General features: G+C 41.4%; 1 protein-coding gene across 1 annotated transcript in view; it reads left to right on the plus strand.

The window, feature by feature from the left end:
- The window catches only part of LOC128689665 (nephrin-like), a 553398-nt gene extending 533612 nt beyond the window's left edge, over window positions 1–19786 (plus strand). Inside the window, exons 13-14 of the mRNA XM_070099001.1 lie at window positions 18699–18811; window positions 19485–19786. Coding sequence (XP_069955102.1) covers window positions 18699–18811; window positions 19485–19786 — 415 coding nt within the window. The remainder of the gene's footprint in view (window positions 1–18698; window positions 18812–19484) is intronic.
- The last annotated feature ends 1025 nt before the right edge of the window (window positions 19787–20811 follow it).

Raw genomic sequence — 20811 nt, forward strand, 5'->3', positions numbered from 1 at the left:
TCCTGGCTCCTAAATGTTCCTGGCTCCTAAAGGCTGCTCACACTGCTGTCTAAGTGTTTTAAAATTACTCTGAAAACACAGCAAACCTTGAGCCAGCATGTATGCATATATTAAACAATATTAATTATTATTAAGAAGGAAGGACAAAAACTAATCTACATAAAAATATACGTATATTAAAAGTAATAACTTATATACAACTTACAATCTACTACAAAAAACCACCACACTCCAAGTCACATTAACTCACTAGCACATTGCTACTAATGAGTTAATATAAATGAACATTTATAACTAATTACTAGCTGGCACAACAAACAGTATTCTCACATATACACAGGCCTCTGCATACTAGCGCTTGACAAATAAACATGAGAGCACTTAAACACACACCTATAGTATACACTAAAAAAATTATCAAAATTTACCTACTCAAACTACCGCCCAAACATGATGACTTGACCTCCGTCGCCACCCGTCTCGTACTGAACTAAACACACCTCTCGTCTGCTCCTGTCCTGGCCACTGCCTGACTTGACAGGAATAAAACGCGTTCGCTTCCAGTTCAATCCCGGAACTATGTTACACGGAAAATGACATTATATATGGAGCGTTATTTCATATAAATATTGTTTTTACAGTACTCCGTAACACAAGTACATGTACAAGGTATACAGGTCTAGCTGATATCAATGACATACTACTATATAGAAAGCCCTTTGTTATGCTGAGCATTTTAGGGCCAGTTAGGTCAGTTTTGTCCCAGGATGCGGCACACACTAGTCGACTAACACCCAGGTACCCATTTTAAACTGATGGGTGAACAGGGACAGGGACAGCAGGTGTCTTATGGAAACACATCCCTAATGTTTTCCAGCGGTTCCGGAGAAGATTCGATCTCAGAGTGTGAGCTGAGTGCGCTAGCGATCGAGCTACGGGACACCTGACAGAGTTTAAAAATAACGGTGTACATAGGCGATGAGTTGGGTGTGATTGACACAGTGACCTGAAAAATGCAAGTGTGACTTACTTGTAATGAGGATAGGTAAACAACGAGGTCACGTGACTTCTTTGTTGTTAGGTGGGGTTTTGCATATTTGAGTATCATGTATGCCAATGTTTTTTTCAAATTTTGTAGCTTCCAGTGTCGTGTTCTTCGGTGTCGGTGAGGGCGATCAGTGAGGCTTCCAGACATCGTCTGGATCTAAGATCTTGTTCGGTGAGGACGAGTTGTGCCTCATCCCAGTTCATTAGATGTTTCGTGGAGTTCTTGTGGAGGACACAGGCGTACTTAAAGTCAATTCTCGTCACCGACACTGAAGAAGATACACATTTTCCAAAAAATTAGCATGCATGATAATCAGGCAAAGAACCGCCCACCTAACAACACAGGGGTCACGTGACCTTATTATCTACTTGACCTCATCACAGATAAGTCACTTTTGAATTTTTCAGGTCACTGTCAAACCTCACTTTCCGCCTATATATATCGTTATTTTTCAACTGTATGTTAGAAGTGATCAAGGTCTCAGGACCGAAACGCTTTCTAATATGTCCTGGTAGTTGCTCACGTGTTTTTTTATACCAATTTGTCGGTATCAAATACCAGGGTTTATGCCATACCTAAGTGTTGCACATGTGTTTTGATGTAAACGGTTTTAGAAAACCGACAACATTTCGGAATCTTTATTATGGAAACGTTTCGCCCGTCAGTGGCTTCCTCAGTCCACCTTTCTTTTCTGTATGGTGTGTGTGTGTGTGTGTGTGTGTGTGTGTGTGTGTGTGTGTGTGTGTGTGTGTGTGTGCGTGTGTGTGCGTGTGCGTGTGTATGTGTGTGCGTGTGTGTGCGTGTGTGTGTGTGTTACCTGCCTCTTCCTCCGTGGTCGCTCTTACTCTAGGTATCCCCTCGGCCCCTCTCCTACACTAGGTATCCCTCTCTGTCTCCTACACTAGGCATCCCCTCAGTTCGTCTCCTACACTAGGTATCCCTCTCTGTCTCCTGCACTAGGTATACCTTCAGTTCATCTCCTACACTAGGTATCCCCTCAGTTCGTCTCCTGCACTAGGTATCCCTTCAGTTCATCTCCTACACTAGGTATCCCCTCAGTTCGTCTCCTACACTAGGTATCCTCTCAGTTCGTCTCCTACACTAGGTATCCCCTCAGTTCGTCTCCTACACTCGGTATCCCTTCAGTTCATCTCCTACACTAGGTATCCCCTCAGTTCGTCTCCTACACTAGGTATCCCCTCAGTTCGTCTCCTACACTAGGTATCCCCTCAGTCCGTCTCCTACACTAGGCATCCCCTCAGTCCCTCTCCTACACTAGGTATCCCCTCAGTCCGTCTCCGACACTAGATATCGATCTTTCTCCTACACTGAGTATCCCCTTGCTCCTTCTATACTAGATATCCCCTCAGCTTGTCTCCTACACTAGGCATCCCCTCAGTCCCTCTTCTACACTACGTATCCCCTCGGTCTCTCCCTTACCGTCCATTCAGTTTCACTATTCTCTGTGGGTGTCTAAGTAATTTCTCTCTCCTTTGTGACGTTTTCACTCTTTATTCTCTGGTTCAGGATCTTCCTAGAGGTGTAGTTGTAGTTAGGTGTTGTGGTGGTGGTGGTTACATGTTGTGATAGGTGTTTAAGTGATAGTTATTGTTTCTTAAGTGGTGATACTTGTTGGGTGGAGGGATAGGCGTTGTGGTGAATTTTATATATTCTAAACACGTTGTGATTTGTGATAGTGGCTGAAAGTTTGAGTTGAAATTCTGGGTTGTGTTGTTAATGGTATAAGTTGAAGTTCATGGTTGTGATGGTAGTTGTAGGTTTGAGTTGAAGTTCTTGGTTGTGTTAGTTGTTAATGGTATAAGTTGAAGTTACTTGTTGTGATGGTAGTTGTAGGGAAAGTTTGTATTTGTGGGGTTGTTGACATATGTAGAATATGGTGGTAGGTAGTTGTGCTGGAGGTAGATCGTAGTTGTTATTGTTTTCAATGTTGTGATGGTCATTGGTGTTTGTGTGGTTGCTGTAGATGTGGGACTTCGTGGTTGTAGTGATTTTTGGTGATTGTAGTAAGTGGTCATGCTGGTAGCCATGAATTGTGGTAGTGGTCGATTGTGATGGTAGTTGAAAGTTAATAAGGAACTTCTGTGGTTGCTTTTGTAGTTAATTTTTAGTGATAATTGGTTGTTGCAGTTGTAAATTGTGATGCTAACTTTGTGTTGTAGTGACAAATTAGTCTTCCGGAGACGGTATTTGTGGTTATTGTTGGTGATTGTTTTCGTTTTTGGTGATTGTGGTAGTTGTGGAAGTTAGTGATTGTTGTGACAGCTATGGGTTGTGTTTGTAGGTGTTGGCTGTGACAGTGATTGTGGTAGGAACTGATGATTGTGGTGTAGGTTCAACTTGTAGTTGGTAGTTGTAGGTCTATTTAGCGGTTATAATTGGTGGTTGTGGTGGTAATTGTAGTTCGTGGTTGTATTTTACAGCTATGATGGTTGCTTATAATTGAGTTTGTGTCTTATGGTTGGTGTGGCTTCTCGTGATTGTGGTTATAGGTTATGGTTGAACTTGTTGGTTATGGTGGTAGGGTATGGCTGTATTGATAGGTTATAACTATGGTGGTAGGTTATGATTGTGGTGGTAAGTTATGATTGTGGTAGGTTATAGTTGCGGTAAGTTTGGTTGTGGAAAGTCATTATTGTAGTAAGTTATGGTAGTGGTAGGTTATGGTTGTTGAACGTAGGTTATGGCTGTGGTGGTAGGTTATGGCTGTGGTGGTAGGTTATGGCTGTGGTGGTAGGTTATGGCTGTGGTGGTAGGTTATGGCTGTTGTGGTAGGTTATGGCTGTGGTGGTAAGTTATGATTGTGGTAGGTTATGGTTGCGGTAAGTTTGGTTGTGGAAAGTCATTATTGTAGCAAGTTATGGTAGTGGAAGGTTATGGTTGTTGAACGTAGGTTATGGCTGTGGTGGTTGGTTATGGCTGTGGTGGTAGGTTATGGCTGTGGTGGTAGGTTATGGCTGTGGTGGTAGGTTATGGCTGTGGTGGTTGGTTATGGCTGTGGTGGTAGGTTATGGCTGTGGTGGTAGGTTATGGCTGTGGTGGTTGGTTATGGCTGTGGTGGTAGGTTATGGCTGTGGTGGTAGGTTATGGCTGTGGTGTAAGATTATGATTGTGGTGGTAGACTATGGTTGTGGTGGTAGATTGTGGTTTTGGTGGTTGGTTAGGATTGTGGTGGTAGGTTATAGTTATGACTTAGAAAAATAAACACAGAAGCAGTATAATGTGATCGTTTGACAACGTTTCGCCCACAGTGGGCGAAACGTTGTCAATAAAGGATCACATTATACTGCTTCTGTTTATTTTTCCATTGTGTCGGTATTTTATACCATTTATTTCCATGACTATAAATTACAATTACGGTCATATTTTTAACCTGTGTACAATTTCCTGAATTGTAACAACCCACTACGTGGACAATGATCTACAATCACCTACAATTCACAATACCAATGGAAATGGAAATAAAAGGACTCCAGTGGAAATAAGTGACTCTGACTTTTTTGGGTTATCCTAGATTATCTACACATATGCTGCTACGTATAATAATCTATGTAACTGTATTTGTGTATACCTGAATAAACTTACTTATCAGTTCGAATCCTCCGCAGTAGCTTGGATTCCTTCCTTAACAGGACTGGTGTGTCTTCGCTCTCAAGGTTTTCCCCACAAATGCATCGGATTTCATTGTATATTTTAATTGTTCGACTGATCCTTCCTCAACGTTCAGAGTCATGCCCGTTGTCTCTCCTTCCTTTCCATGGTCTCTCACTTTTTATAGGCAGGATTTTTTTATCCCAGCTTTTTTTTCTGCATTATGCGAGATGTTTTAGCTCTTCCCCTTAAACGGGAATGAGTTTAGTCGTACTCAGACTTGCAGCCTCGCTCATATAAAAAAAAACTATTCTTCCTTAACTATTCCTTTGCAGATGTTTATTCTTCTTGATTCCCATCACTCACAGGGCTGCGTCTCTTTCTTACAAGGACCCTAACGGAGGTAAGTAATTTTGTCTGATTTTTTCGTTATCAGAGGTAATTTACTAGGGAGTGAGGCATGATAAGTCGGTAGAGCGAGAGAGAGAGAGAGAGAGAGAGGGAGGAAGGGAAGGGTGGTGAGTGAGAGAACTTGGGCTGCAGTAAGTTTACTCTCAGGCTGTAGAAATCATGGTGTCCTCAGGTTAGATGGAGCGGGCGCTACACGGAATCTCGATTAACGCTCTTCCTGGGGACTAGATTTACACTAAACGCCTGCAGTAATAGCCCCTCACTCCCTTGGGCGAATTAAGCAGCCTTCGTTATGCACTGAAGAAATGCAGCAGCCCAGTTGTGTGGTTTTTAAGCTTGTTCTTTTATCTGTTTCTCTCCGTTTTCGGATCTGTCTGCCTGCCTATTTACGGGATTGTTATTCCTCCAATCTCACGTTCTTCCTGCCGTTCGTTCCTTCAGTTTTCAGCACTTCATTGCTGGTGGATTTCAATCATTTAGCTCATAACCGATACTTTCATTATGCAAAATTTACATATTTTACGTATTTTATATGGTATCAATTTCTTGATTTTTTTTTTTTTAAATTCATGGCCCAATCCCTGTAAGAGCTCAAAGGATCAACAGAGCAGTAGATAAATTGAGAAGAATATGAATAAAAAAAATACTAGGCAAGAACAGGAAACCATAGCTGAAAATGGTTAGAAAATAGTTGTTTTAAGACAAGTTTCGCTGAAACTTTTGTTATGGGACCTTAATCACTCAAACATCTACACGAGACTATCTATATGTACTATTTGGGAGTAGAATGGTTCTGGTCCCACATCCCTATATCAAGAAATTTATACAGTACACGGATGACACACTGGTACTGTAATGTACTCAAGGTGCTTCAACTTAACCTCACATCAGTGTAGTGGAGACAACCATTAGGATTTACCTTTGAGGCTCGAGAAGGATGGACAGCTTCCTTCAAAGATCCCAGAACGGTAGCAATCTCACCTTAAAAGTATACAGAATGCTTACCAACAAGATAATCTGATATGCAAGTAGTGTAAATAAAGTCTATGTGGCCGCCTCCTGTATGGCTGCCTCGTTTAGTGGTGCCGCCTCACTCAGAGCGGCTGACAATGGTGTAAATTATGGCTGGTTGTCCCGGTGGATGTAGGGTTCGTCGCGACCACTGTGATTGACTCTTTAAGTAAACTAGTCTGAGCAAGTGGTCAGCAGCCTTTCCCATACACTCACTACTATACTACCACTATCACCATTACCACCCTCACACCAATTACCACCGCTGCCAACACCCACAACTGCTGTCACCACTGCTACCACTAGCTCCACCATTACCACCCTATCACCATCACTACCTTCACCACCACCTCGATCACTACCATCACCACACCACTGCTACCTCTAGTAACACCACCACCGCTCATTTTCCCTTTCTTCACTCACATAAATTTGCAGTTACACAATGTGTGGTGAGTCTTTGATGAGATCGCCATGCTTCTAGCACTTCATCTCTTTCTCTTCTCTCTCTGCCTCTTACATTTTATCATTTTCCTCTCCTCTTCTTTCCCCACTCCTCTGTATCCTCCAATTCCTCGAATCAAACCTTCTTCTATACATAATCTTTTAAGCTTGTGGCCTTGCAAGAACTCCATTTGCAAAAACTGTCGTCATCCTTATATTTATCGAAGGCATACATAATTATTTTGTCATTGTAATTACAGTAAATTGATTGTAAATGATTACCCTTATTTTCTGGTTCATGGATCTTGTTTGGTTGGCTGTTGTTGTTGGAGCTGCTTTTGTTGCTGTTTCTAGATCCGAATACCGTATTGAAAATGATACTAAACAAAAGATATATTGTAAAATATGGTCTTGTGGGATGAAGTCTCAGTTAAAGCTGTAACGGGGCGATGTCTCAGTTGAAGCTTTAACTGGACGATATCTCAGTTGAAGCTTTAACTGGACGATGTCTCAGTTGAAGCTTTAACTGGACGATGTCTCAGTTGAAGCTTTAACTGGACGATGTCTCAGTTGAAGCTTTAACTGGACGATGTCTCAGTTGAAGCTTTAACTGGACGATGTCTCAGTTGAAGCTGTAATTGGACGATGTCTCAGTTGAAGCTTTAACTGGACGATGTCTCAGTTGAAGCTGTAATGGGACGATGTCTCAGTTGAAGCTGTAACAGAGAAAGAATTTCCCAGGTAAAGTTTGCTCAAGGATAGACGTGTTTTTTTCTTCAGTGTTCTTGATGATGATGCTGCTACAGGTCTTCCTGCTGCTGCTGTTGTCGCTCCTGCTGGTGTTGTTGCTGTTATTTCTGCTTTTGTTCTGTTAATGTTCTTCCTGCTGTTGTTTCTGCAGTTGCTGATGCAGTTAATGCATCAGCATTAGCAACAACAGCAACTACTACTACACTTACAACTACTACACTTACAACTACTACACTTACAACTACTACACTTACAACTACTACACTTACAACTACTACACTTACAACTACTACACTTACAACTACTACACTTACAACTACTACACTTACAACTACTACACTTACAACTACTACACTTACAACTACTACACCTACAACTGCTACACCTACAACTGCTACACCTACAACTACTACTGATGCTACTATTACTACTATTATTATGACTACTGCTACAATCAATACTGTTACTATTATTATTATTGGTGTTTTTCTTTCTTGTAATTATTATTGTTGAATTTATTGTTGCTGATTTGTTGAATTTGTTTAATTTATTGTTGAACTCGTTCTTCATATTGTTTTCTTCTACCACTTCTGCTGCTGTTGTTGTTGTTGCTACTGATTGTATTTCAGCTTCACTGTTATTGTTGTTGCCGTGCTACTGTTGTTGTTAGTGCTGCTACCATCACTGTTGCTTCTGCTGCTGATATTGCTTCTCTGGGGAAAATCTAAAATATATAAAAAATGATATATGGTTATTACGCAGTGGCAGCAGGACCTGTTATACCACCAGTATATATCATGCACAAATAACCCGCACATGAAAGAGAGAAGCTTGCGACGACGTTTCGGTCCGACTTGGACCATTGACAAAGTCACACTGACTTTGTCACTGGTCTAAGTCGGACCGAAACGTCGTCGTAAGCTTCTCTCTTTTATGTGCGGGTTATTTGTGTAGAGTTCCAGTCACGGTATTGTGCCTTTTTGTTATTTAAGTATATATCATGGCCTGGATAATAGGCATATAAGAAATTACCGTCATATAACAGTGAGGGGCTCACTTCCACGTGTCGTGTTGAGTTCCTTATTAATAAAGAAATGAAAGATCGTCGAATAGCACTGAAAATTGGGTTGGGCAAATATTTTGTTAGTGGGATGGATTGTGAAGGACCTGCCTAGTATGGGCCAACAGGCCTGCTGCAGTGTTCCTCCTATCTTATGTTCTTATGTTCGTATATCTGAAGGTTTCCGGGAGTCTCCACCTCCTTCGGTCCAGTCCCAGACAAGGCCTTGCGGTAGATACAGGCCTGGACAACCACGTTGTTACTGCTGGCTGCATACACTCCAACGTTCGAACCACAACCCAGCTGGTCAAAAAGTGATTCGAGGAACTTGTCAAGTTCAATTTTTTTTAATATATATCTAGGAAAGAGTAAGGTTATGAGGATAAAAAGATTAGGTGATGAAAGATTGGATATCAGATTGGAGGGAGAGAGTATGGAGGAGGTGAATGTATTCAGATATTTGGGAGTGGACGTGTCAGCAGATGGGTCTATGAAAGATGAGGTGAATCATAGAATTGATGAGGGGAAAAGGGTGAGCGGTGCACTTAGGAGTCTGTGGAGACAAAGAACTTTGTCCTTGGAGGCAAAGAGGGGAATGTATGAGAGTATAGTTTTACCAACGCTCTTATATGGGTGTGAAGCATGGGTGATGAATGTTGCAGCGAGGAGAAGGCTGGAGGCAGTGGAGATGTCATGTCTGAGGGCAATGTGTGGTGTGAATATAAGGCAGAGAATTCGTAGTTTGGAAGCTAGGAGGAGGTGCGGGATTGCCAAAACTATTGTCCAGAGGGCTGAGGAAGGGTTGTTGAGGTGGTTCGGACATGTAGAGAGAATGGAGCGAAACAGAATGACTTCAAGAGTGTATCAGTCTGTAGTGGAAGGAAGGCGGGGTAGGGGGTTGGAGGGAGGGGGTAAAGGAGGTTTTGTGTGCGAGGGGCTTGGACTTCCAGCGGGCATGCGTGAGTGTGTTTGATAGGAGTGAATGGAGACAAATGGTTTTTAATACTTGACGTGCTGTTGGAGTGTGAGCAAAGTAACATTTATGAAAGGATTCAGGGAAACCGGCAGGCCGGACTTGAGTCCTGGAGATGGGAAGTACAGTGACTGCACTCTGAAGGAGGGGTGTTAATGTTGCAGTTTAAAAACTGTAGTGTAAAGCACCCTTCTGGCAAGACAGTGATGGAATGAATGATGGTGAAAGTTTTTCTTTTTTCGGGCCACCCTGCCTTGGTGGGAATTGGCCAGTGTGTTAATAAAAATAATCTATTTCTACAAGTACATGTACAAGGTATACAGGTCTAGCTGAATCAGTGGCATACTACTATATAGAAAGCCGATTGTTATGCTGAGCATTTCCCGCAAATTAAGTCATTTTTATCCCAGGATGCGACCCACACCAGTCGACTAACACCCAGGTACCCATTTTACTGATGGGGAACATAGACAACTGGTATAAAGAAACAAGCCCAGTGTTTCAACCCTCGCTAGGAATCGAACTCAGACACTCGCCGTGTGAAGCGAGAGTTTTGTTGTTAATTTCTCTCATGCACGAAGAGACATTTGCGTTGAAAAGTCTTGGACCTCTGACACTCGACGGCCCTACCAAGTCTGCCAAGTCTCTTGTCTTCATACGAATTTGTCTTCACACTTGTTTAGGTGTGCAGGTTTGAGACTAGTCTCTTTAGGAATCTCCATTGGTAAATTTTGATGTACCTTTCTCTCCTACACTCTATGGAATACAGTTGAAATGACTTCAATGTTTCAAGTCGTTTAGATGTTTGACTGAATGTAAGTAGTGAAGGTTCTCTGTATTCTAACTCAACTGTTAATACACAGAAGTATTCCAGCCTTGAGTATCAGCATTGGATCAGCATCCCTTGTCTTGAAAATTTTGATTATCCAGCCATATTATTATTGCTGTAGCAATGCTAACATGGTCGAGAATCTTAAATATGAGATCATCTGACATCAACATTCCCAAGTCTCGCACATAGAACTTTGGCTCTCCTGAATAATTTCAGTTTGTCCTGTACTCGATTTTATTTCCTCCATTCTACTATTTTATATGGATATTCTGTTTATTCTTAATTATAATATACCTATGACGGGTCTCGAGGGTTATTCTATCGTTGCAGCCCAGCTTTCAGTTAGGATCTCTTCCTGAGTTTATGTTCAGTCGAACTAATGCTGTCAGGAGCTAATAGGCTCACATAAATTGCACAGCCTAGTTGATTCGTCACTCTGTAAATGTGATAATGTGGTTTCCTCCAAGATTTCTATATACCTTATGTCAAACAGTTGTCTGGTAGAAGATTGACGAGTCGTGAGTCACGGATGTTGACATTGTTCTCTTACTAGTCCCGTGACGCCTCTGCTTTTTACTGGAAATATTTTACACTTCCATGCGTGTTGATTGCAGACCAGACCCTCAAGTATCTTCCTTGAGGTGCTCTCAGCAGTTTAATTACTTTATGAAGTGTATGTGGGCAGTATACGATCTCTAACTCCGTCTCCAAAACCCATCTCATCAAAAACACGCAATTCTGAAACGTTCAGGAGCTTCCTGGCCGCTCAACGCATCGAAAGAATTGCTAATAGGGAAGGTGTACAGAGGTTCACGCAATGTTACTGTTGGAATGTTTGACTGCGGTGTGTTTATTCCCACCGAATTCTGAGCTCTGCTAGAGTTATTTTCACTTCAAGAACCTTGTATGCTGATGTAACGAGATCGAGAACTGTGGTTATCACCAGCGAGTCTACGACCTTTATAAGAGGAACATCCATTCAGGATGTCATGAACATGACGCTCCGAAATTTGATGCTTGGTCAACTTACGGTGTTTACAGAAAGCATTTTTACCACGAATATCAAAATGGTATACAATACAGACAGTTTGGTAGGTAAGACACATAGGCAACAGTTAGGTAACTTTATTCTGAAACTGTGTATGCGAAACGTTTCGGAATAACGTTGCCTAGCTATTGCCTGTGTGTCTTACCTACCAACCACTATTACCACGAGAATAACTGCTTCCATTGAGATGAAAAACCAACAGTCATAGCATAGATGACCAAATATACAACAGCTGTAAAAACTTTACCCACTAGAGTTCCTGGTAATTACAATGGTGTGAGCGATTACTGGTAAAACTATTGTTTTAAATGTAACGAAAATAGTTGGTTTAGAAAAAACACGTAAGCAAACACTAGGACATATTAGAAAACGTTCCTGTGTTGAGACCTTGATTCACGTTTTCTATGTCCTAGTGTTTGTTTGTGTTTTTCTAAAAAAAAACTCCCCTCAAGGGAGGTTCATTGACGATGGTGAGGGGCTCTTAATCTAGGGAATTGGGTCTGGGCTCCAGTTCCCTGAATTGAGCCTGAAGGCTGTATAATCCTAGGGGTTTAACGCTCCCCCTGATTATAATAATCTAAACCAACTTGTCGGTATTTATTACCAAGGTTTATGTCAAAGAAAACAGTATGCGAAATGGAATAATCATTCAAGACATAACTTACTTTGGTGTCTTTACTGCAGTGGTTTCATTTGTCAGATAGAAGTTTGGATCACTACCATTTCTTAAAATATTAAGCAAATCTCAAGTCTCCATTTATGAAGTTACAAATACCTTAATTAATTCTGGTAGTGCAGGAGTAGATACAGTTTTTCGAAGGGCACCAGAACTCGAGATTACCATAGCTGACAGTGGACGCTTTCTCAAAATCCATCACGAGATTACAATTCTGCACTGTCAGGACAGAACCTTAAATCGTGTCAGAATATTATGGGAAGTCCCAAAGACATTTGTTTGGCACCTTTTCTGGTAATATTAATTCGAGCAACACGAGGTATAGGTCGCTTCTTATGACACATTGTAGCCAAGAAAGTACTTTACAAGCTGTGTCCGTCTCAAAGATATGACACTTCAGTTTAACTTAGAGAGACAACTATGTGGAGGTCTCTAGGTGCTTTGAGCAAGTCTGACTCTATGCTTGGTTGTTTGCAAGAACTTCAAGAAACCGAAGGTGTCTTTATGAGGAAGACCAAAACTTTGGTCTCTAGTATGGTAACTTTGTGGAGGGTAGGAGACACTGAGAGAAGCACCTACGTTGAAAATAATTCCAGCTCCCGAGTTTTCAAGGGATCTACTTCCGTCAGGCACAATACTTGACAGTATCAAAATATGCCCGAAAATGGTATAAAATACTGACAAGTTGACGTGTAAGACACGTGCAACAGTTGGGTATCTTGATTGTTTTTCACCTACACAGAAGCCTACACAGTAGGCTTCAGTGTAGGAGCCTACACAGCAGACTTCAGTGTAGGAGCCTACACAGCAGACTTCAGTGTAGGAGCCTACACAGTAGGCTTCAGTGTAGGAGCCTACACAGTAGGCTTCAGTGTAGGAGCCTACACAGCAGACTTCAGTGTAGGAGCCTACACAGTAGACTTCAGTGTAGGAGCCTACACAGTAGACTTCAGTGTAGGAGCCTACACAGCAGACTTCAGTGTAGGAACCTACACAGTCGACTTCAGTGTAGGAGCCTACACAGTCGACTTCAGTGTAGGAGCCTACACAGTCGACTTCAGTGTAGGAGCCTACACAGTAGACTTCAGTGTAGGAGCCTACACAGTAGACTTCAGTGTAGGCGAAACTTTTCGACTCTAAAGATACCCAACTGATACACATTGTCTTACTATTCTTTAACAATTCTGTTTCGAGTAACAAATAGAATTTTACTGGGATTCGTAGAGAAGAATTAACATGAAATTTGAAATTTTCCTTCTATGATGTACTAGACTGTTTATAATAGTCTTCCCTCAGCGAAATGAAAAAGAAAACTAGATGCAATCTAATGCCACAGATATATAAATCACAGGATTTTACATTGAGGACAATTCAACAATTCCTAAATTTCTGGAATATGCTGACATCAGCACAAAGAAAAGCACAAAATCAGACGTTTTGATAAATAGAACACAACGTGCTAAAATGGGTTGAAACAGTAAGCAACACAAAGCTGGTGAATTATATTCAGGTGTAACACAAAAATGGTAGATTAAAAACGAGGATTAACTTGAGTTGTTGCATTAAACTGGTAATGAAATTTATATAATGTAAAACAATAAATAACTGCAGGTTAAAAGTTAGCAAAGTAAAAAAAAAACTGGAATTATTTGTAACAAGGGAATTAATATCACTGGCAAGTTATTAAAAAAATCTGCGTCTGACAATTCCCTGGCAACACAATTCAGAGTAAATTCACTTAGCATGAAAAAATTTTTAGAAAAGAATTATGCTTTCTTTACTTGCAGTTTAATTAAATAGATTAAAAAAGAATTACTTGTAAGATTAACAGATAGCTGAGAATAACTAAGATAATTGTTGGCATTCATAACGTAGATCTATATCTCTCTCTCTCTGTCTCTCTGTCTCTGTCTCTCTCTCTCTCTGTCTCTGTCTCTCTCTGTCTCTGTCTCTGTCTCTCTCTGTCTCTGTCTCTGTCTCTCTCTGTCTCTCTCTCTCTGTCTCTGTCTCTGTCTGTCTCTCTCTCTCTCTCTCTCTCTCTCTCTCTCTCTCTCTCTCTCTCTCTCTCTCTCTCTCTCTCTCACACACACACACACACACACACACACACACACACACACACACACACACACACACACAGGGATGTTAGGAAGTATTTCTTGAGTCAGAGTAGTCAGGAAGTGGAATAGTCTAGTAAGTGAGATAGTGAAGGCAGGAACCATACATAGCTTTAAGATGAGGTATGATAAAGCTCATGGAAAAAAAGGAGAGGACCTAGTTGCGTTCAGGGAAAAGGCGGCTCCAGGAGCCGAGTCTCGGCCCCTGCAACCACAATTAGGCGAGTACACACACACACACACACACACACACACACACACACACACACACACACACACACACACACGCATATGCAACAGGCCTAGTGTCTAATCGACATGTGCCTAGGACAAAATGGTAACACACACACACACACACACACACACACACACACACACACACACACACACACGGGGGGGGGAGGGGGTAATAAAATAGTCCCACTCACCTCTTCAGAATACATCCACTACCCAGCATTTTACTTAATGAGAAAATAACAGAAGTCAAGCAAGGGATGATATTAATACAGTTTGTGATGGGCAGGAATTTTCAATAATGACGGAATTAAAATTGTAATTTTTCTCAGGAGTTTTTCCACATCTAATAAGTAATGGAAGTGAGTTACTAAATTACATAATGCTAGGAGAGCAGAAATTACACAATGCTAGGAGAGCAGAAGTTACACATTGCTAGGAGAGCAGAAATTACACAATGCTAGGAGAGCAGAAATTACACAATGCTAGGAGAGCAGAAATTACACAATGCTAGGAGAGCAGAAATTACACATTGCTAGGAGAGCAGAAATTACACATTGCTAGGAGAGCAGAAATTACACATTGCTAGGAGAGCAGAAATTACACAATGCTAGGAGAGCAGAAATTACACAATGCTAGGAGAGCAGAAATTACACAATGCTAGGAGAGCAGAAATTACACAATGCTAGGAGAGCAGAAATTACACAATGCTAGGAGAGCAGAAATTACACATTGCTAGGAGAGCAGAAATTACACATTGCTAGGAGAGCACAAATTACACATTGCTAGGAGAGCAGAAATTAAACAATGCTAGGAGAGCAGAAATTACACACTGCTAGGAGAGCAGAAATTACACACTTCTAGGAGAGCAGAAATTACACAATGCTAGGAGAGCAGAAATTACACAATGCTAGGAGAGCAGAAATTACACAATGCTAGGAGAGCAGAAATTACAAAATGCTAGGAGAGCAGAAGTTACACAATGCTAGGAGAGCAGAAGTTACACAATGCTAGGAGAGCAGAAATTACACAATGCTAGGAGAGCAGAAATTACACAATGCTAGGAGAGCAGAAATTACACAATGCTAGGAGAGCAGAAATTACACAATGCTAGGAGAGCAGAAATTACACAATGCTAGGAGAGCAGAAATTACACAATGCTAGGAAAGCAGAAATTACACAATGCTAGGAGAGCAGAAATTACACAATGCTAGGAAAGCAGAAATTACACAATGCTAGGAGAGCAGAAATTACACACTGCTAGGAGAGCAGAAATTACACACTGCTAGGAGAGCAGAAATTACACAATGCTAGGAGAGCAGAAATTACACACTGCTAGGAGAGCAGAAGTTACACACTGCTAGGAGAGCAGAAATTACACAATGCTAGGAGAGCAGAAGTTACACAATGCTAAGAGAGCAGAAATTACACAATGCTAGGAGAGCAGAAATTACACAATGCTAGGAGAGCAGAAGTTACACAATGCTAAGAGAGCAGAAATTACACAATGCTAGGAGAGCAGAAGTTACACAATGCTAAGAGAGCAGAAATTACACAATGCTAGGAGAGCAGAAATTACACAATGCTAGGAGAGCAGAAGTTACACAATGCTAAGAGAGCAGAAATTACACAATGCTAGGAAAGCAGAAATTACACAATGCTAGGAGAGCAGAAATTACACAATGCTAGGAGAGCAGAAATTACACAATGCTAGGAGAGCAGAAATTACACATTGCTAGGAGAGCAGAAATTACACAATGCTAGGAGAGCAGAAATTACACAATGCTAGGAGAGCAGAAATTACACAATGCTAGGAGAGCAGAAATTACACAATGCTAGGAGAGCAGAAATTACACAATGCTAGGAGAGCAGAAATTACACAATGCTAGGAAAGCAGAAATTACACAATGCTAGGAAAGCAGAAATTACACAATGCTAGGAGAGCAGAAATTACACACTTTGTAAACGCTGAAACAAAATATAATCTAGAACAAAAATTGTTCTAGATATAACACACAAACAATACATTAAAATTGAATAAGAATAATGGTTTAAAACGCGATGAGATCTCCATTAAACTATTGTTGTCTTAGAGAGAAAAGTCGAAAAACTCACTAAAAAACAAATACTACTGAACGTGCTTACAAAAAATTTAATTTAAATGTCAAAGGAGTGAAGTAAGTTATATTGCAAAATGACTTTGAATATACGTTATGTAGTTTGACAGTATTCGAATATTAAGTGTGACAACGAGAAAAAAAAACGATGTTTTTTGTCAAAGTTTTAACACTAAGATGTTCTGAGTTAATTAAGTTAACATTTTACTGAAGTAAATTGTTTAAACATTGTTAATTATTCTGTAGTACACTATTATTATTATTATTATTATTATTATTATTATGGGGGTCGAAGGCATTCAGGGAACTGGAGCACAGATCTAATTCCCTAGATCAAGAGCCCTTCACCAGCATCAAGGAACCTCCCTTGAGGGGTCTGTAGTACACGGCTGAACAATTAACACTCGCTGATACAGTTGGGTACTCGACCAGGAAGTTAGGCACAGCCGACGACCCGCTCTTAGGAAACTAAAACTTATGATGAAGTTAAGGTCCAACTTGGACCATTAATTAATTAGGAGACTGATTATAATCAGTCTTCTATGAGTGGGTTGTTTGTGTATTGTTCCAGTCACGGTATTGTGCTTCTTTATTCTTCAAATATTGCAGACGAGAAATATATTGGCTTTGCAATGTTGACGTTGGTAGCGGCGCACCTAAGTGTTGTTGTTGCTTTTAATGGTTACGACTGTGTGAAGTGGAGCTGTGAGGCTGTATGTTTGGAACAGCTGCGGCGAGAGCGATAGCAGCGCTGTCGTGGTGTAGACACCACGACAAAGCCGTTAGAAGTTGGCTGTCTTGCTTAGGGACGACATGATAGGATCATAATAGTTTAGAATCATACTGGACGAGGTACTGGCTCTCCCCTACACTTTGCTCAGAGTATGCAGACAAGAGATGAAGGTTGGAGCTATGATAGTACTCCACCGCTCTAGACAGCGACACAAAGCTTTTAGAAGACAGTGCAGAGCTCTACGTCACGGGTGGATGAATGGCTTTCTAGCTATGGGGCTTACTGATTTCACTAGCAGAATGGCAGAGTGGCTGGCTTGGTTTACTGGCCCACTAGGAAACTTCACCAGAATCGAACGTCTTTAATCGCACTGGGCTTTTCAATAAAACCCACCCAAAATCGCAGCCATCCCTTACACTGATGGGTTAATTGAGTTTTCACACAAATATTCTCCGTCCGTTGAAGGCCACAGTTGGTTCGATGATACTGGATGAATCAAGTAGACTTACCCATGAAGGCTGATGGCAACGGACATGACAACTCCTAACCTGCTACGCTCCACTTTTTTCCGATAACCCTCCTTCCCTCAGGCCCAGCCTTTCCACTATCTAAGGGCTCGTTCCTACTGAAGGAACCCAAGGAATTCCACAGGAACGTCTCTCCGTGATATTGCGGAAGTAAAGGAGTACACACACTGGCAGAAGGTAAATATGAACTACCAGTGTCTCGGAACACCTAGACCTCTGCTTCCTGCGGTTCAGACGAATAATTAGGCGGGCCTACGATTATCATTGTCAGTAAAGGTTGTTAGAATAATTAGGTATAAGGCCGTTGGGATAAGCGTTCCTGATATATCTCTGTCTGGTCCGAGTTGATTCATAACAAATTACATACTATCAAGCCGAGTTTAGGATCCTGGTCTCATCATCGATATCGTGGTTGGGAAACTACGCTTTCCCGTCTTGGCATCAGACACACACGTCTCACTCATGAGTATCTCATGGAGAGGCACCCAGTTCCACTCTGCGAATTGTCAGGTTCCAATTTCAGTTTGTAATATTCTATTGGACTGTCCTGTCTACCAGCGAGTACGCAGAATTTACCTCCAACGTGGTTACCATTCTAACACACTTTATCTTGCCTCCTCGCTGACGGCCCCACCTTTGACTCAGACTTCCTGTTTGACTTTTTGACAGCAACAGACTTATTACACTACACAAATAACCCGCACATAGAAGAGAGGAGCTTATGACGACGTTTCGGTCCGACTTGGACCATTTACAAAGTCACACTTTGTAAATGGTCCAAGTCGGACCGAAACGTCGTCGTAAGCTCCTCTCTTCTATGTGCGGATTATTTGTGTATTGTTCCAGTCACAGTATTGTGCCTTTTTTTTGTTATTGCACAACCTTTGATTATACTTCCTTTAGCAGTCCTCACCGCCTTTACAAACTTTACTCCGTTATGCTCTCCATCTTCGCTAATTTCAGATCAAGCATATTACGCAGTTCACACACCCTACCCTGCAGTGCTGTATAACCCTGGTGGGTTTAGCATTTAGTTTTGATTATAATAATTCTCTCTCCTTTTATAGAGCTACATTTCTCAAACCCAGTTTTCCTCTTCTCTGTTCAGGTCAGAAGTAGAGTTGAAGACAAAAGCCGAGGACAATGGGCGAAGCTTTATTTGTGAAGCCAACAACGGCCTCGGGGTCACCTTATCTGCCAACGTCACGCTCAACGTCATACGTGAGTAAGAGCTGTCTTGAACCCTTAAACGGTCCAAACAGATCGACGTTCAAATTCGTAGTGCTACGAAAGTAGATCTACTTTTTTTTACATATTTTCAAATATAACAAAAAAAATGTAGATAAAAGTTTTTTTTACACGTCTTTATATACGTTTGGACCGTTTAAGGGTTCAAGTCTCTTGTTTTGCTTTGCTCCTAGAGGTTGGATCACCCTTCTGTGGACTGTGCTCGGATGACTACTGCATCCCAAGTACAGTCCACGGACAGTTCATGGTCACTATTAGTGTGTTGTTAAATGGACTACACTTGATTGACTTGTCACCTAGATAGTCCATGGAACAACCCGGATCGTCTTTGTGATGGGGAATTCCCTAAGCTGTTCATGGGTGACTATGGTTTTCATGGGTGAAGAATTCAACATTTTCACGGTATAAATAGCGAGACTATTTCCTGATTTTGTCAGAATTCCAGCAATGTATGACCACAGTGGTTTAGCTTGTGTCACCAGCAACTGATTACTGGATATGACAATTACAACAAACACCTTCAATCATAAGAGTCACTACCAGCAGCTATAGCATTATAACAGTCTCTACCACTCGCTGTATAAAATACTTGGACAAAATTCTTTATGCTCCAACGAACTTCTATGGACTATCTTTCCGACCACAGCATCAGGAAGACACTCCTTCCCCATGATGGGCAGAACATTTCTTTCCACCTTCTTAAGAGTGGCACACGTTGTCACAATACAAAATGCAGAGCAAGCACAAAATCATTCACTTGACGCTGTTGACAGCACACCAGTTAAGATTCGCAAGCACATGTTCCTTAGTTCTTGCTGTGGATCTATTGTTCTTCCAGATACGATCATACAACGCGACTTTCTCGCGTGTAATGACATTCTGGAGGAACGCGAGCTCCTGAATCTTCCTATCACTAAAGTTAACACATACTCCCTGCCCATGGGCTGAGGTGCTATCCTTGCAATATAGCGAGACAAACATTTGTCAGCCGTGAACTCCCACCATCTGTTTACGCAGCGGCTCTTCGCCCACAGGAGTAGGAGATGATCCCTACCCCACAACTATGAAGAAAATGCTGACGATTCGGCCACCCGGCAAAATATTGCAGGTCTGAGGCAGAATGCCCTGTCTATGGTGCAACTGGCCATAGTACGTCCTGCAGTCACCCTCCCACTTGCCTTAACTGCAAAGAGGCCACCCTGCCTATTCTCGCCGTTGCCCGATTTTCTTAAGAGAAAGGGAGATTTAGTGTCTTAGTGTGAAAGGGGGCTTCTCTTACCAAAAGGTGTCTGATGAATGTAGCTACAGAAAGGGAGGGGAATGATTTTCTATTTTTTAGCTAACATACGTGTAAATTGTTTACCTTATTCCTAGTAATGACCCTCGTATTGTAGATAGTCTTAATGACCTTGGTGTAGTAGATAGTCTTTTTAGTATGATAATAAGATGTTATCTTCATTGTAGAATAATAAGAAAATATTATAACCTTTATATTATAATAATAAGGTAAAAGGACCCCAATGGAAATAAGTCACTGTCTGACTTTTTTGGGTTATCCTAGGTTCTCTACACACATGCTGCTATGTATGATATCTATGTAACTGTATTTGTGTATACCTGAATAAACTTACTTACGCCATGGTAGTCTCCCATCTCCGCCTCCAAGGGAGATTCACACGACTCTGTTATTTCAGTGTCTCTAGACGACCCCAGACCTCGGTGATGCTTGCTTTCACAATTGCTTGTGTGTCCCTTACTTCCACAGTTAAATCTGTGTCCAGCCCCTTTTCCAGCCCTGGGTTCATCTTTACCTGTCTTTATTTCTTCACCTTCCCACTCACATGCTTCAATGTCTACTCCTCCCTTTCAATTTAAAGTGACGCCACATATCCCTTCTCCAAAGCCGGGATCTTCATTTATGTCCAGATCTAATTCAACCCCCAAACCACACAACATTCCCAAATGTGCTTCTC

Source organism: Cherax quadricarinatus, chromosome 66 (genome assembly GCF_038502225.1).
Source record: "Cherax quadricarinatus isolate ZL_2023a chromosome 66, ASM3850222v1, whole genome shotgun sequence".
Classification (NCBI taxonomy): domain Eukaryota; kingdom Metazoa; phylum Arthropoda; class Malacostraca; order Decapoda; family Parastacidae; genus Cherax; species Cherax quadricarinatus.